The sequence below is a fragment of the Callospermophilus lateralis genome, chromosome 5, assembly GCF_048772815.1.
Source record: "Callospermophilus lateralis isolate mCalLat2 chromosome 5, mCalLat2.hap1, whole genome shotgun sequence".
Taxonomy (NCBI): Eukaryota; Metazoa; Chordata; class Mammalia; order Rodentia; family Sciuridae; genus Callospermophilus; species Callospermophilus lateralis.
In genome coordinates, this window is record NC_135309.1 from 72,379,567 (window position 1) to 72,396,369 (window position 16,803).

At 40.3% G+C, this 16,803-nt stretch overlaps 3 protein-coding genes across 3 annotated transcripts; all 3 read right to left on the reverse strand.

The window, feature by feature from the left end:
- Positions 1-612: 612 nt before the first annotated feature.
- LOC143400432 (protocadherin alpha-11-like) lies at positions 613-3,078 on the reverse strand. Its single transcript, XM_076857660.1, has one exon. The coding sequence runs from the start codon at positions 3,076-3,078 to the stop codon at positions 613-615; it is 2,466 nt and encodes an 821-aa protein (XP_076713775.1).
- Positions 3,079-9,141: 6,063 nt separating this feature from the next.
- LOC143400433 (protocadherin alpha-10-like) lies at positions 9,142-11,541 on the reverse strand. The gene has a single exon (XM_076857661.1). It carries the CDS (start codon positions 11,539-11,541, stop codon positions 9,142-9,144), a length of 2,400 nt encoding a protein of 799 aa, XP_076713776.1.
- A 2,781-nt stretch (positions 11,542-14,322) lies between these two features.
- On the reverse strand, positions 14,323-16,788 carry LOC143400434 (protocadherin alpha-9-like). The gene has a single exon (XM_076857663.2). It carries the CDS (start codon positions 16,786-16,788, stop codon positions 14,323-14,325), a length of 2,466 nt encoding a protein of 821 aa, XP_076713778.2.
- Positions 16,789-16,803: the final 15 nt, after the last annotated feature.

Sequence of the window (16,803 nt, forward strand, 5' to 3'; positions counted from 1 at the left end):
AACTTTAATAATTTTACTTGCCTATTTTACTTTAGAAACATGAAACAGGGAGTTTTGCTTGAATATGTGCTAGATAAATCTATTGCCAGCTCACAGAAAAAAAAATTAAGAATGGACAATTTAATTATTTCCATTGTAGGATGTTATTTCCAGCATATTACAATGCAAGGCTGGATTTTTTTCCTTCAAATAATATAAAAATAGGTTTTGCCACAGAAATAGATGCAAAATTAAATTTTATTTGAAGGATAATACATTTAAGATGGATATTAAGCTCTATAGAAAAGGAGATAATTTCAGACCTAATGAAGAGGGTTCAATCACTGATACAATAATGTGAAAATATCAAGGCAAATGCTGTTAAAAGAAAAAAGTTGGTAAATTTAAAGAATCCATAAAAAATGTTACTATTTGTACTCAAGTAACAACAGTAGGGCCATTCTTCAAAAACTTCTTTCAATGTATTCTAATCAAACATTAGAAGAAAGAGCACATTCATTAAAAAGAAACCTGATTTTTCATTATTAAAAGAATGGATATATGTATCATCTGACATATATAACTAACAGACATTGTTCTTTAAAACAATATTCAAAATACAGAGTTCTCATTTTAAAAATTTCTGTTAACAAACGTTCCAAATAATTTAACATAAACATTCTGAATAGGTGGAATTTTTAGAAAACTCACGTGTACAGGGTTATTTGATCCTGCCTCCTGTCTTCCTTTTTCATCTTCTCTGTCTAGTCCTGGTGGAAGACTGGGGCTGAAGGCCATTAGGTCGGTCTTGGGAGGGTCCTCGCCAGAACACACCCTCTGCCTCCTCTGTTGCGAGTATGACCAGCTCCCCACCGCGCTGGAGCACACCAGCGTGGGCTTCCCAGGTCCACACGCACTCTCGGTGGGCCCAGCCGAGCACCGCAGCGCTGTGTACAGCAGCAGCGTGAGCACCAACAGGCTGGACACCGCGCAGATGGCTATGATCAAATACACGTTGACATCCACCAGCGGCTCTGCCTGACCCGCAGAGCTGGCAAACATCGGTGAGGCGGCCTTTGGCGCCTGACCGCTCTCCACCAGAGATAAGAGTACTGTGGCCGTGGCCATCAAAACCGGTTCACCGTGGTCCTTCACCAGAACCAACAGGCGCTGACGTGGCGCATCTGTCTCGTCCAGGGCGCGCGTGGTGCTGATCTCACCGGTGTATAGCCCCACGCGAAATGGACTGCGAGCGCCACCTGCAGCTGGCAATAGCTCGTAGGAGAGCCACGCATTGTACCCGGAGTCTGCATCCACTGCACGCACCTTACCCACCACGTGGCCGGCACCCACTGACCTTGATACCAGCTCGTTCACGTTCACGGTGCCACCTACAGGAGTAGGCAACAGAGCAGGAGTGTTGTCGTTCTCGTCCAGCACGAATACTTGCAGAGTCACATTGCTACCGAGTGGCGGCACACCAGCGTCGCGCGCGCTCACTTGGAACTGCAGCAATTCAAGCTCTTCGTGGTCCAAGGGCTGCAGTGCATACACCTTGCCATTCTCAGCGTGCACCGACACGTAGCTCGACAGCGCACGCTCGCCCACCCGTCGCTCTACTAGAGAGTAGGATACCAGCGCATTTTCTTGCGTGTCCGCGTCTCGAGCGGATACCGTGAAGATGTGGGAGCCTGGCAGATTGTTCTCCTTCACGAATATGGTGTATTCAGACTGTGGGAACGCAGGTGCATTGTCGTTCACGTCGGCCACCTCCACCGACACAGTAGCTGTGGTCCACAGCGAAGGCGAGCCCCCGTCTCGTGCAGTCACGACCAAATTATATGCTGACACTTTTTCTCGGTCCAGATCACTGTCCAACACCAGTGAATAATAGTTTTTGAAGGTGGACACAATCTTGAAGGGAACATCGGGCGTCAGAGAGCAGGTCACCTGGCTGTTAACACCGGAGTCGCGGTCGGATACTTTTATTAATGCAATGACTGTAGTTGGCTGGGTGTCCTCACGTACTGGGAGGGACAGAGAAGTCACAGTAACTTCAGGAGCGTTATCATTTGTGTCTACGATTTCTACCCAGACTGTACAGTGACCTGCCATCGGAGGAATCCCCTTATCTGTGGCCTGCACTTCAATTTCATAAAACTTATTTTCTTCATAATCTAAAGTTCCATTGACCCTCACTTCTCCATTATTTTCATCTAGTGTAAATAAGAATTTTCCATTGGGCTTAATTGACATTAAGAAGTATGTTACTTCCCCGTTTATTCCTTCATCTCGATCCGTGGCGTTTAGCTTTATCACAAGAGTTTCTTTAGCAGTGTTTTCCATCAATCTCACCTTGTATTCTAATTGATCAAACTCCGGATCATTGTCGTTAACATCCAAGATAGAGACCAAGAGCTGAAGGGTGCCTGTGAGTTCTGGTTTCCCTCCATCCGTGGCAGTCAGTAGCAAATTAAGTTTCGGAGTTTTCTCTCTGTCCAGTGACTTCTTTAATATAAGCGATAGTCTTTTAGTCGGCTTACTATTCGTTGGTGATTCTAAAGTAAAATACTCATTTTGACTTAGTCTGTAGGTCAATAGAGCATTCTCGCCTATATCCGCATCAGAAGCTCCCTCTAGCGGAAATCGCGAGTCTGGCTGCTTAGATTCAGAAATCAGCAGGCTTTGTTCTCTGAGAGAGAACGTTGGCGGGTTGTCATTAATATCTTTCACCTCCACCTCCACATGAAAAACCTGCAGCGGTCTGTCCACGATCACCTCCAGGTGGATGCTACATTCCGCGCTCCGCCCGCACAGCTCCTCCCGGTCAATCCGAGAATTCACAAACAAAATGCCATTCTGCAGATTTACCTCCAGAAGGTCCCCGCGGCCCTTGGACTCCACCCGGAACAAACGCGGCACCAGCTCTTCCAGTTCCAACCCTAGGTCCTGAGCGATGCGGCCCACAAAGGTGCCATGTTTAGCCTCTTCCGGGATGGAATAGTGGAGCTGGCCACTCCCTGCCTTCCAGGCTGCCAGAAGCAGAAGCGTGATCAGTAGTCGCAGAGTACCCAAACTCCTTCGCTGAAAACCTAACATTGCATACGAAGTTGGCTTCCAAAATAAGATTTTCTTACACTTACTGTACAAGATACTTCAATTCAGGTTTAAAATCTCGCTGAATTTTTGAGAAGTTTCGAAGGATCCTTTCATAGTAGCATCCAACATGATGGAGTCGTTTTTTAGGAGGAATGCCTGACCAGACCAATCCATGAGAGGACTCTTTCTTTCAAGCAAAGAGCGACACCTTGTGCCTGAAATTGTGAGTACTGTGCACTGCATCCATCACCCCAGAATTTTAATGTTTTACCTTACTTTTTCCTAAACAATTCCAAAGTGATTTTTATGGAATGTTCAGATTTTAAGTTGTATTGAAATCAAATATATGTGGAAATGGCACTTTGTTTCTTGAATAACATAAAATTTAAATTCTTTCTGTGGTTCATTTAGAATTATAAAATTATTATTTCACTTATCTAAGTACTTAGAGAAAAAGAGAGTTCACTTATTTAAAAAAACCTGTTGGAAAAACAGAGGTAATGTTTACCTAAAGTATTGTTCCTCATACAAAAATATTATCAAATCTAAAATACATTTTATCAAAATTGAATTATTTTACTTCCAACTTCCCTTGTAACTGGGTCTGCTAGAAAACTCAAAAATAATTGTGACACTGGAGCTTGTTTTTTGTTTTTTGTTTCTGCAGAAGTTAGGGCCCTTTGTATGATAGGCAAGCCCTCTACCATTAAGCTACACGCCTCACCCTCAAAGAAAAACTTTAAATCTTAGTAATAACAACTCTTCAGACTTTATGTTCTGCATACTATGCTTTTATCTATATGAATATGCCTTCTCATGTCTCTTTTAATTTTTAAAATTGACATGTAATACTTGTACAAATTTATGGGGTACAATTAAATGTTTTCATTTGTGTATATATTGTGTAATAATCAAGCCAGGGTAATTAGCATATCTACCACCTTAAACATACATCATTTCATTGTGATGAAACGTTCAAAATCATCTCTTCTGGCTATATTGAAATATGTAAAGCACTATTGTTGATTATATCATATCTTTTTTCCTTCAGTTCTGATTCTTCATTATTTACATTTAACTGTCTTCTTGTTACAAGTGACTTTATAGCCATTGAAGAACAATAGGAAAATAATCAGAAAAATAAATAATGTATTTTCAAGTTTGTTAATTTAAAATACAGAATTTACAAAGGAAAAGTCCCTTGGTCTAGATGAATTATGAATTTGACATAGATGATTTCTCACATAAGTTACATTGTTAATACTATGAGACATCCAAATGGAACATTAAGTAATGGAGGAATAATATAATAGAAATAATCCTTTCAAATGTAAAATGATTTTTTCAATGAAATAACTCCATGAAGTTAAAAATCACCACAAAAAAACACCTGTACCATTTTGCTACTTCCAAGTCACCAACATTGGTTTTCTCAATCCAATCAAAATACATTAATTAAAATGGCTTGTTGTTGAAGAATTTGGGAATTTCAATAATATATTCATCCAGAACAAGCAAAGTGATTTCTAATATATCTCCTCTGAGTGTCTAAAGATGCGCTTAGAGTTTGGAAATGGAATTTCATAGAATACTAAGTAAAATGGGATTTTTTTTGTTCTCTTTAGATATACATGACAGTAGAGTATATTTTGATATACATATATGGAGTATAACTTTTTATAATTAGGATACCATTCTTGTGGTTGTACATGATGTGGAGTTTTACTGTTGTGTATTCATATATGAACATAGGAAAGTTATGTCTGATTCATTCATTTGTGTTAAATGTATCTGGAATATACTTTCCTATTCCTATCCACTCTCCCTTCCCTTCATTCCCCTTTGTCTAATCCAATGAACTATTATTCTTCCCTCCCCTGCTTGTTGTGTGTTAGTGTCCCTATATCAGAGAGAACATTTAGCCTTTGGTTTTAGGGAATTGGCTTATTTCACTTAACATGATAGTCTTCAGTTCCATCCATTTACTGACAAATGCCATAATTTCATTTTTCTTTATGCTAAGGAATATTCCATTGTGTGTACATACTACAGAAAATCAGAATTGTTGATGTGAGTTTTCATTGCCTGACACTGTGATTTGGTTATGTTTTCTTTGACTTCTCATAACCACTTAGGAGAAAAAAGATGACACAACGTAAGTTTAGAGTAGAAAGTGACTCAGAATAAAAATTTTAGCTTAAATATTTTCTTACATAAAGTTGCTTATTTTTATATAGGTTTTTTAAGAGTCAAGATCTCCCAGGCTGCCTTCAAATTTGGGGGCTCAAGCTATTTTCTTCCTCAGTGTTCATTTTGATGGATCATCTGCATCCCAAAATTGCTACAATGGCATATGAGAAAAATGGTCATCATATTTCTTTGTTGATATTTTCATTAATCTTGACTTTAAAAATACATTCTACTACTAATTTGTGATTTTGTTTCACTTTTTTCATATTTACTCTTTCCCCAATATTGTCATAGCATTAAACTCTTTTTAAACTAAATTAAAATTCTGTTTAAAAATTTAAAAAGTATACACATTTTATGGCACTGAATTCTATTATACACCTATCATATTCTATTATACATCAGTCATATGAACTTTTAATTTAAGTACAACGTTTGACCAGATAACAGTGTATTTAAAATGACATTTGAAGCATGTCAATTTTTTATTTTTCAACAAAATAAGCAACAGATTTCCAGCCACTTAATTATGGGAACTGGGAATTGAGATGTCATACACAATGAGGTATCTTCCTAAATACAGATATAAATATGAGAAATTTAACTCATGATAGATGATAATATATATTTGAATTAAAAACAGATGTTAATTTAGGGGTCAATTTTCAATAATATGATATTTTGTGATTATACAAACTGGCCCTGGGCAAATGGCAAGTCATTGAAACATTCAATATGGTGTGTGAGTCAATGATCCATCATTTTCATTAGCTATAATATTTCGGGTGTCACCATCTAAATCACCCAGAGAGAAAAAAATGCTCTATTCAAATTCATTTTGTGGGATGAGCCTAATATTTGGCTCTAGGCTAATGCCAATAGGCCATATCATTATCATCATTAACTTTGACTTTGCAAAATCAACTGAGAAATTTTGTTCTAGACCTTTACAAAATTAATTTGGTTAGCTTTAAATGCTACCTGTGTATCCTGCTAGTCCTAGTTAGAATGCATAGTTTATGTTATATTAGTGCTATATTTCTTGAAAACATAAAACAGAGAAATTAATTTTGTAGCCATTCATAGAACCTCAGAAAGCTCTTTAAAATCAGATTAAAATTCAATATCCAACCACTGTAGGATCTACTGAATGAGGCTGACTCTGCTCTAGCATGACTTATTTAGTAAACACAATTTCAAATCCTTTGTTTAGTTGGCACAAGTCTCTCAGCCAACAATAAGACTGAAGAAGACTGAACGAGAAAGACCTACATACATTTAAAGATTTTCATGGAAAACCAATGCCTTTAAAGCTGTTAAGGAAGTATGAAACATTGTAAACACTTCTGAATCCTTTGACCATGTTCAGGATCCTTGAAGTTACTTTATCATTTATACTTGTCTAAAACACTATCCTTATTCATGACAAAGAACAAACAAGGTCGTCACTCTGTTATGTGATATTTGACTTTGGTGTTTTGCAGCATTATTAGAAAATGCAGCCTATGATGTTTTTCATGTATTAAATAACTCTTCTTTATCTCTATCACTTCTAAACAATTGATCCATAGTTCTTATAATACAATTCTTAATTATTTACTGATTAAATAATATAAGTGACTCTGTCAATAGAGCAATTGATTAAAACATGTGATATGTGATAATCATGAACTCTCCTAAGAAAAACTTTCACAAAAAAAAAAAAATCCTAATGTCCACCTCAATCATAGCATTGCACAACGTTAATGATTAATATAATCATGAAGGGCTTTTTAAAACAAAACAGAAAGGATTTCCCTGTATACCGATTGTAATTTTCATACCCAGCACTATTTGATAAAAGAGAAAAGATTTACTGAAGAAAATTCTACATTATGATGAATAAAAGAATGGCTCTGGGTCTGGAGTTGAGGCTCAGTGGTAGAGTACTTGCCTAGCACAAGTGAGACCCTGGGTTCGATCCCCAGTACCACATAAAAATAAAATAAAGGTATTGTGTCAAACTACAACTAAAAATAAAATATTTAAAAAAGAATTGGGTCTGGATGTGAAAGATATGCATTTGAACATTATCTCCACTATGTACTAGTTGAAGGGAACTGGAGAAGATAGATAAATATCTCAGCTTCCCTTATCTTTAAAATTTGGATAGCTCTATGTACAGGATTTTACAAATTATCATAAATGAATTGGGATTAAATGAAAAGATGTATTTTAAGCCCTTCACACCATGCCCAACAAATAGAAAGAGCCTATACAGTGGTGGTTTACTATATAATCACCAACATTTGCTCTTGTTCTCCCCCATCTACAGATGGAGAGATCCACACATAATATATGAAGGCATGGGTGATGGTAACCTCTTTACTAAAGATTTTCCTAATGTTTATCTTCATGGAAATCATCCCCCTAAAGTTCCTCTTTCAAAACAGAAAATAGCCACTAACACCTTCAAAGTGTTTCTTTGGACTTTACCCTGTCCATAACTCGACTCTCCTTCCAAATGCAAATATGTATTCACACAGCAGAATCAAAGAGTATTTCATTTGTAATTGAAGTCCAGAAGAACAAATTTGTAATTAACCTTCCATACTATTTAATAGATATCCTTATAGGTTTAATTACAGATTCTCTGGGATTTCTTTAAATAAAACAACTCACATGGTGATGGTGCTGAAACCACAATTTTTTTTTCTTGCAGTGTTGATAATTGAACCCAGGGTTTTGTGCCTGTTAGACAAGTGTTCTACCACTAAAGCTACAACCCCAACCCCAAACAAAATATACTTATGTATCTGGAGTATACTGTGTTAAATTCTGCACAATCAACAATGAGGTACTTAAGTGGAAGTACCTTTACTGATATTTCATTATTTCTATGTTTAAATTATTAATGTCATTTTAAAGACCACACATCTTGCTAAGCACAGGCAACAATATTGCACTTCACCATTTATGCGAAGAATTTCTTAAACTGAAAGCACAAGTGCTAATTTTCCTATCTAAAATATTTCAGTATAGCCTCTTGACAAGTGCTAAGAATGGAAGAAAATGAGTATGATCCGTGCCCAAATAAATCTTCAAAATAAGTAGAAGAGCTCAATAAATTAAACTGGAAGAAAGTAGCAATGAGTTTAACAGATAATTAAGCAGAATTGACATCATGTTAGTAAGGGGGGAAAATATTGTCTATCTAAAAGAGTAGAATTTGAAAAAATGAGTTTGATAATACAAGGGTATTAATGACCCTCCCCAAAAATACTAAAACGACCTCCAAAGGCAAGGCTAAAACTCTACCCCTGCAAAGACCATCTCAAAAAAGCATGCTGTTGATTATAAAGAAAAAATTGTATATAAAACAAAGCTGCCTCAACCATGCCCATCTGCATTAGTGACAGATAATTTAAAGATATAAAAAGTTAAGAAATAAACATGTTTTAAACTCAAATTATAAAATAAAATGGTGGTAGTTTTGATACATAAACATGATAAGAAATGGAGGACACCAATTAGAATAGGAAGAATGAAATTGCTGGAAAACTGAGAAGTGGATTGGAGCCTTGTCCATATTCTACATTTCCCATCATGATCTTTGCCTTCTTCCTAGCAAACTTAACTTTCCGAAGCAAGGGGAAACGTTGACTCATCCTATTTCAGTATTGCTATTTTGTTATTATATTTAGCAACTGAAGAATATTCCTAAGAAATATTCTCAATGACTGTAGTAAAAAGTGATGAAGATGGCTAGATTTGCAGTAGGCTTTCAATAAACCATCTAAAGAGAAAGGCAAAAACAAATTTAAGAAAACAATGAATTTACAATAATAAATTGGTGAACTAATATGTCAGTGACATTAACAGGAATGAAATACATCACAGTATTGCTGTACTCACATTTTCAAAGATCTCCTGTTGGACTCCACTATCTCCAGGACCTGAACCAGGAGGAATACTAGGGCTGAAAGCCATGAGGTCAGTCTTGGGTGGGCTCTCACCAGAATACACCTGCCTCCTCTGCTGAGAGTATGACCAGCTCCCCACCGCGCTAGAGCACACCAGCGTGGGCTTCCCAGGCCTGCATGCGCCCTCAGTGGGCGCCTCTGAGCACCGCAGTGCGGTGTACAGTAGCAGCGTGAGCACCAACAGGCTGGATATCGCACAGATGGCAATGATCAGGTACACATTGACATCCACCAACGCCACCTCTGGGTCCACAGCTCCAGCTGACGCTCGCAAGGAGGCCTTTGGCGTCTGACCATTCTCCACCAGAGATACCAGAACTGTGGTAGTAGCGGTCAGTGCCGGCTCACCGTGGTCTTTCACCAGAATCAGCAGGCTCTGACTGGGTGCATCCGCCTCATCCAGCAAGCGCGTGGTGCTGATCTCGCCTGTGTACAGCCCCACGCGGAATGGACTTCGAGCACTGCCCTTCGCAGGCAGCAGTTCATAAGACAGCCACGCATTGTAGCCAGAGTCTGCGTCCACCGCCCGCACCTTTGCCACCACGTGGCCCGCACCAACTGACCGCGACACCAGTTCGCTCACAGAGCCGCCTGCTCCTTGTGTCCAAGGTCTCAGCAGTGCTGGCGCGTTGTCGTTCTCATCCAGCACGAATACTTGTAAAGTCACGTTGCTGCCCAGGGGTGGCACACCAGAGTCCCGCGCGTTCACCTGGAACTGCAGCAGCTCCAACTCCTCATGGTCCAAAGGCTGCAGCGCATACACCTTGCCGCTCTCCGCGTGCACTGACACGTAGCTCGACAGTGCACGCTCACCCACCCGCCGCTCCACCAGAGAGTAGGACACCAGCGCATTCTCCCGCGCATCCGCGTCATGCGCAGACACCGTGAAGATGTGACAGCCTGGCGGGTTGTTCTCCTTCACGAACACCGTGTACTCGGACTGCGCAAACACTGGCGCATTGTCATTCACATCTGCCACCTCCACCAACAAGCTGGCTGTGGCCCACAGCGAAGGCGAGCCCCCATCCCTCGCAGTCACCACCAACTCATACTCAGATATGGTCTCACGGTCCAGGGTGCTGTCCAACACCAGCGAGTAGTAATTTTTGAAAGTGGACACCAGCTTGAAGGGGATGTGGGGTGTCAGCGAGCAAATCACCTGACCATTGGCTCCAGAGTCTTGGTCAGACACGCTAATTAGGGCAACGACAGTGCCCACTTGAGCATTCTCTTCTACTGGGAGAGCCAAAGAAGTGACAACTACCTCAGGAGAATTGTCATTTTCATCGAGGACTTCTACTAAGACAGTGCAGTGACCAACCATAGGTGGAGCTCCTTTATCTGTAACATCTACATGAATTTCATAAATGTTTCTATCTTCAAAGTCAATATAATCATTTACTTTTATTTCTCCTGTCATTTCATTTATTAAAAATTTCCTTCTTATGATGGGTGGGACCAAAGAGCTAAAAGAATACACCATTTCCTTGTTTATTCCTTCATCCGCGTCAGAAGCATTTAGCCATATTACTAACGTTTGATTCAACTGATTTTCATACATCTTTACTTCATAAACGGATCTGTCAAATGTAGGAGCATTATCATTAGCATCTAACACAAAAATGAACACAGAAACAGATCCTGTGAATTCAGGTTTGCCCCCATCCGTTGCCGTCAATAACAACTTAAGCTGTGGATTTTCTTCACGGTCTAGCAGTTTTCTCAAAACAAGGACTGGGAACTTGCCTTTGTCTTTTTTGCTTATAATATCAAGAATGAAAAACTCATTTGAACTGAGTTTATAAGTAATCATCGCGTTCTCTCCAACATCTGCATCAGAAGCGCCTTCCAGCGGAAATCTAGAGTCAAGCAGTCTAGACTCCGGTATTGAGATCTTTTGTTCTGTTACGGAGAACATCGGAGGGTTGTCATTAATGTCCTTCACTTCCACCTCCACATGGAAAACCTGCAGCGGTCTGTCCACGATCACCTCCAGGTGGATGCTACACTCCGCGCTCCGCCCGCACAGCTCCTCCCGGTCGATCCGAGAATTCACAAACAAAATACCATTCTGCAGATTTACCTCCAGAAGGTCCCTGCGACCCTTGGACGCTACCCGAAACAGGCGGGGCACCAGGTCTTCCAGTTCCAACCCCAGGTCTTGCGCGATGCGGCCCACGAAAGTGCCGTGTTTGGCTTCCTCCTGGACCGAGTAATGGAGCTGAACGCTCCCAGCCTCCCAGACTGTCAGGAGCAGAAGCGAGAGCAGCAGACACTGGGCTCCCGGAAGGCCGGATCTGGCGATCAACATCCTACCTTTCTCTTGTCTTACAAGTCTATGAATACTCTGAACATTTCCCATCCGATATCTTTCTTCCATTTTTTTTAATAGAAACGGTTGAGATCTAAGAAAATTGCTACTTCCTAGACCTTGCGAGACAGTGGATTATTCCTTTTTTTCTAAAAGGCTACGTATATTGTGGACAACAGCGACATCCGGTGGCCTAATTCGTAAGTACAATTCCATGAGTTTAACTTTTCTTTCATTCATCTCTTATTTCTATATGTGTTTATCTGGACTTTCAAACCCTTATAATAGTCTCTTGTATATAATAATATTGACTTTATTCATGGCACAACATTTTATTTGACACAGAATTTCAGAGAACTAATTCCTTCCTTAACCACTTGATTATCTTAGCTAAATTTCAAATGCTCTCAAGTTTGCATACTGTGTAGAAGCATTTTATTGGATGACAATAGTGGGTCTCTTCAAGTTATGATATTTACTTCACTTTGTCATTATTTTAAGGTTCAATGAACCTTATTTTTACACTAATAACAAGCATCAATTACCCATGAGGTGTTTGCGACTCCTAAATTCCAGTCATCACTAAAATGTAGAGAGATTACTGTCTTCAACATCAGACATTTCTCCATTTAGATTTTTATTATCCTACTTACTAGTAATGTGACTTTACATCCTCAACCATTCAACCTTTACATGTTTTACTTTCCACTTTCATAATATAATAGTAAAAAATTGGGTTGTGAGTTATGGTATTTTAAGTGCCTGGGATCGCATTTTAAGGAGAATGAGTGCTTCATTAGTAAGAATTACTCTCCAGCCTCAATTTGGCCACATTTGTTTTCATGATTCTCAAGAACAAATTTGGGTCCTCAGGAAAAATTATTATGTATAGAATAGTGTCACTCTACAATGCTTTCATCATTGCTATTGGACATGCTGAGAGGGTGCTTCTTGTCTCTAAGAAGACAGAAAAGTACATTTATTAAGAAATCAATTGTATGGGGAGAAGTTTCACTTTATTATATCTTACATGAGCAAAAAGAATCTTATGATTATAATTCACAAATGTACCACTTCTACTTTCATAGTCAACAGCTTACATCCCTGTAACATTTAATTTTTTAAATACCAAAAAGACACAGTTCTGTAATCTATCTAATAGTTTTATCAATGTCAGTAAAGTTTGTCACACTGCCTGCAGTAAAAAAATATTTTTTCCTCTCTCAAAGTTCTTGGAATCAAATATTCAGAAAGCAAAACTCTCCACTAAGAGATCTATGTAGCTTTAAAATCCTGAGGTTTTCTCTTTTTCCAAAAAATCTTAAATATAATAGAAATTGTATCCTTTCCAAATGATTTTTTAAATTTAATAATGTTATGGCTTATAAAAGATATATTAAACATATCAATAATTTTAAATTACTTTAGTCATTATTAAAAGCTGGACAGTAGAATAATATTTATAAATAGAAAAATTGACAGAAATGAGGATCACTTGATCCATCAGCTTATGTGTCTATTTTCTTACAAGGCATACATTTAAATGTAATGAATTATCCATCCATTCACAATACTAATGTTCAATCTGAGCTATTATCTGGAATCTTAAAATAAGTTTATAATTTAGTTTAGGCAGTAATTTAGTTTGTCCTATCTAGTAACTATCACTTGAGAAGAACTAATCTAAGAGGATAATCAAGTTAACATAAAGGATTAAATTATCAGTTAATCAATATACTCATGAATAATAATGAGTAAATTTTATAATTCAGTGCTCAAAAAATTAAGTCTAAGAGGCAAGAAGGAATTTGAGGAGAAAGATGACATTTATAGCACTACTCAATTCATATCACATAATTGCATACAACACATAATACCTAAGCCCAAGATCAGTGGCACATGGAACCTGAAAAACATTCAAAGACAAATATATACAAGTGTAAGTCTGAATTCAAGGTAACATGTGTTGATAGACATAGGTTTGATGACAGGAGCTGAGGGACTATTCATTTTGAATGAAGTAAAATTTGAAAAACAGACTGTGTTGAAGCATGGCTCAGGCATATGATTTAGAAGAAACTGAAATATTTTATTTAAAATTTACTTCAATTTTCATAATCATTATTGTGGCCATTTTGATTCCTAAATAGAGAAATTGTTTTCCAGGATTTTAAGAAAATTACTCGTTGCAGTAAAAGATACTGAGCAGTGCTGAACAACCATATCAAGAAAGTCTTCATTCAGAGGAATTAAACGCAAAAACAAACTTAAGAGTTTATAATAAACAATAAAACTAGACCAAACTACAATGCAAATTTTAGAAATAAATGATTTAGAGTAAATTTAGAATAAATGATAGAGTGGTGTTCATGCTTACTGAATGAATAACAACTGCATTGGCTGTAACACTGAATGGTTGTCAAGTGCTACGGCAATTCAGAATAATTACAGATTCCAAAAATTAATTTGACACATAATAATGCCTGTTTAATATACAGTTTATGACGTTTCTCATTAAGAAAGTTGAAACAGGACTGGGGTTGTGGCTCAGCGGTAGAGCAGTCTCCTAGCACATGTGAGACCCTGGGTTCGATTCTCGGCACCACATAAAAATAAATAAATAAATAAATAAATAAATAAATAAATAAATAAATAAAGGTTAAAAAAATTTTTAAAAGAAAGTCAAAACAAAAGTCTGTTCCAAACTTATGAGATTCAAAGTAAAACTATGAACTTTTACTTTGAAAGTCTGGTAGAGTTATAGAAAAATGAAAAAAAAATTTAAATGTACCACAGGAGCTGAAAAATATCATTCAATAACAAATAACAAAAATAAATTCTAAGATAACCTACCTTCCCAGGGGAGTCCAAAACAACAGGCGGTTCTCCCACTCCTTCTACAGCTCCAGGACACGGAGGAAGACCTGGGCTGAAGGCCATGAGGTCGGTCTTGGGTGGGACCTCTCCAGAGCACACCCGCTGTCGTCGCTGATTCGAGTACGACCAGCTGCCCACCGCGCTGGAGCACACCAGCATGGGTTTCCCAGACCCGCACTCGCCTTGGGTGGGCGCCGCTGAACACCGAAATGATACGTACAACAGCAGCGTGAGCACCAACAGGCTGGACACTGCGCAGATGGCAATGATCAGGTACACGTTGACATCCACCAGCGTTGCCTCCTGGCTGGCAGTACCCGCCAAGCTTCTAGAAGCGGTCTTTGGGGTCTGGCCGCTTTCCACCAGAGACACCAGCACTGTGGCGGTGGCAATCAGCGCTGGCTCCCCATGGTCCTTCACCAGGACCAAAAGGCGCTGACGAGGCGAGTCGGTCTCATCCAGGGCGCGAGTTGTGCTGATCTCGCCGGTGTACAGTCCCACGCGGAAGGGACTGCGAGCGACGCCCACCGACGTCTGTAGCTCATAAGACAACCATGCATTGTAACCTGAGTCTGAATCCACCGCGCGCACCTTCGCCACCACATGGCCTGCACCTACAGACCAAGGCACCAGCTGGGTCACCACTAAGCTCACGTCCCCGGTCCCAGACCCCAACAGCGCTGGCGCATTGTCATTTTCGTCCAACACGAACACCTGTAATGTCACGTTGCTGCAAAGTGACGGATCGCCAGAATCGCATGCGCTCACTTGAAACTGCAGAAGCTCCAATTCCTCGTGGTCCAGAGGCTGCAGCGCATACACCTTGCCGCTCTCCGCGTGCACTGACACGTAGCTCGACAGCGCACGCTCGCCCACCCGACGCTCCACCAGAGAATAGGACACAAGAGCGTTCTCCTGCGCGTCCGCGTCATGCGCAGACACCGTGAAGATGTGGCACCCTGGCGGGTTGTTCTCCTTCAAGAACACAGTGTACTCCGGTTGTGCAAAAGCCGGTGCGTTGTCGTTCACGTCAGCCACCTCTACAGACACACTGGTGGTGGCCCACAGCGAAGGTGAACCTCCGTCCCTGGCGGTCACCACCACTTTATAGTCAGATACAGTCTCGCGATCCAGGGTACTGTCCAGCACCAATGAATAGTAATTCTTGAAAGTGGACACTAGCTTGAAGGGGACATGAGGCATCAGGGAGCAGGTCACTTGTCCATTCACGCCTGCATCTAGGTCAGTCACACTGATCAGAGCAATAACTGTTCCAAGTTGTGCATCCTCTTTAACAGGAAGCCAGATAGTTTTCACAGTTAACTGTGGAACATTGTCATTAGTGTCCACCACTTCCACAAGAACTGTACAGTGACCAGCCAGTGGTGGAAAGCCTTTATCAATTGCCTCTACTTGAATTTTGTAAGTTTTGCTTTCTTCAAAATCAATACGTCCTATCACTGTGATTGCCCCACTCACAGCATCTATGTGGAACTTGGATTTTATATCTGGAGAAACATCACTGGAAAATGAGTAAGCAATATCCCCATTCACTCCTTCGTCTAAATCTGAGGCATTGGGGTTAATTACCAGCGTTCCTATAGGAACATTTTCTGGTAATCTCACTGTATAGAGTGTCCTGTCGAATACTGGGGCATTGTCATTGGCATCCAGCACTGTGATGAATAACTGAACGGTGCCAGTCAGCTCGGGTTTGCCTCCGTCGGTAGCGGTGAGCAATAGGTAAAGCTCTGGAGCTTCTTCCCGGTCCAAAGGTTTGCGTAACACAAGTCCAAGAGGTTTTACCTGTTCGTGGCTGGGTGGTACATCCAGTGAGAAATACTCATTGGGGCTCAGTCTGTAAGTCAGCAGAGCATTGGCTCCGACATCTGCATCCGAGGCGCCCTCTAGTGGAAACCGAGAGTCAAGCGGCCTGGATTCTGCTATAAACAGATTCTTTTGTGTGACTGGGAACACCGGGGGGTTGTCGTTAATGTCCTTCACCTCCACCTCCACATGGAAAACCTGCAGCGGTCTGTCCACGATCACCTCCAGGTGGATGCTACACTCCGCGCTCCGCCCGCACAGCTCCTCCCGGTCGATCCGAGAATTCACAAACAAAATGCCATTCTGCAGATTTACCTCCAGAAGGTCTCCGTGACTCTTAGAATCCAACTGGAACATGCGAGGCACCAGCTCCATCAGCTGCAGCTCAAGATCCTGGGCGATGCGGCCCACGAATGTGCCGTGTTTTGCCTCCTCCAGGACCGAGTAATGGAGCTGCCCGCTGCCTGCTTCCCAGATTGTGAGGAGCAGAAGTGAAAGCAGTAGGTGCTGGCCTTCTGGAACGCTTCCACCTGAGTACAACATTTCAAATACCCGATC

Coding starts and splice junctions, on each gene's coding strand:
- LOC143400432 (XM_076857660.1), bottom strand. CDS start 3,078: ATGTTAGGTTTTCAGCGAAGGAGTTTGGGTACTCTGCGACTACTGATC.
- LOC143400433 (XM_076857661.1), bottom strand. CDS start 11,541: ATGTTGATCGCCAGATCCGGCCTTCCGGGAGCCCAGTGTCTGCTGCTC.
- LOC143400434 (XM_076857663.2), bottom strand. CDS start 16,788: ATGTTGTACTCAGGTGGAAGCGTTCCAGAAGGCCAGCACCTACTGCTT.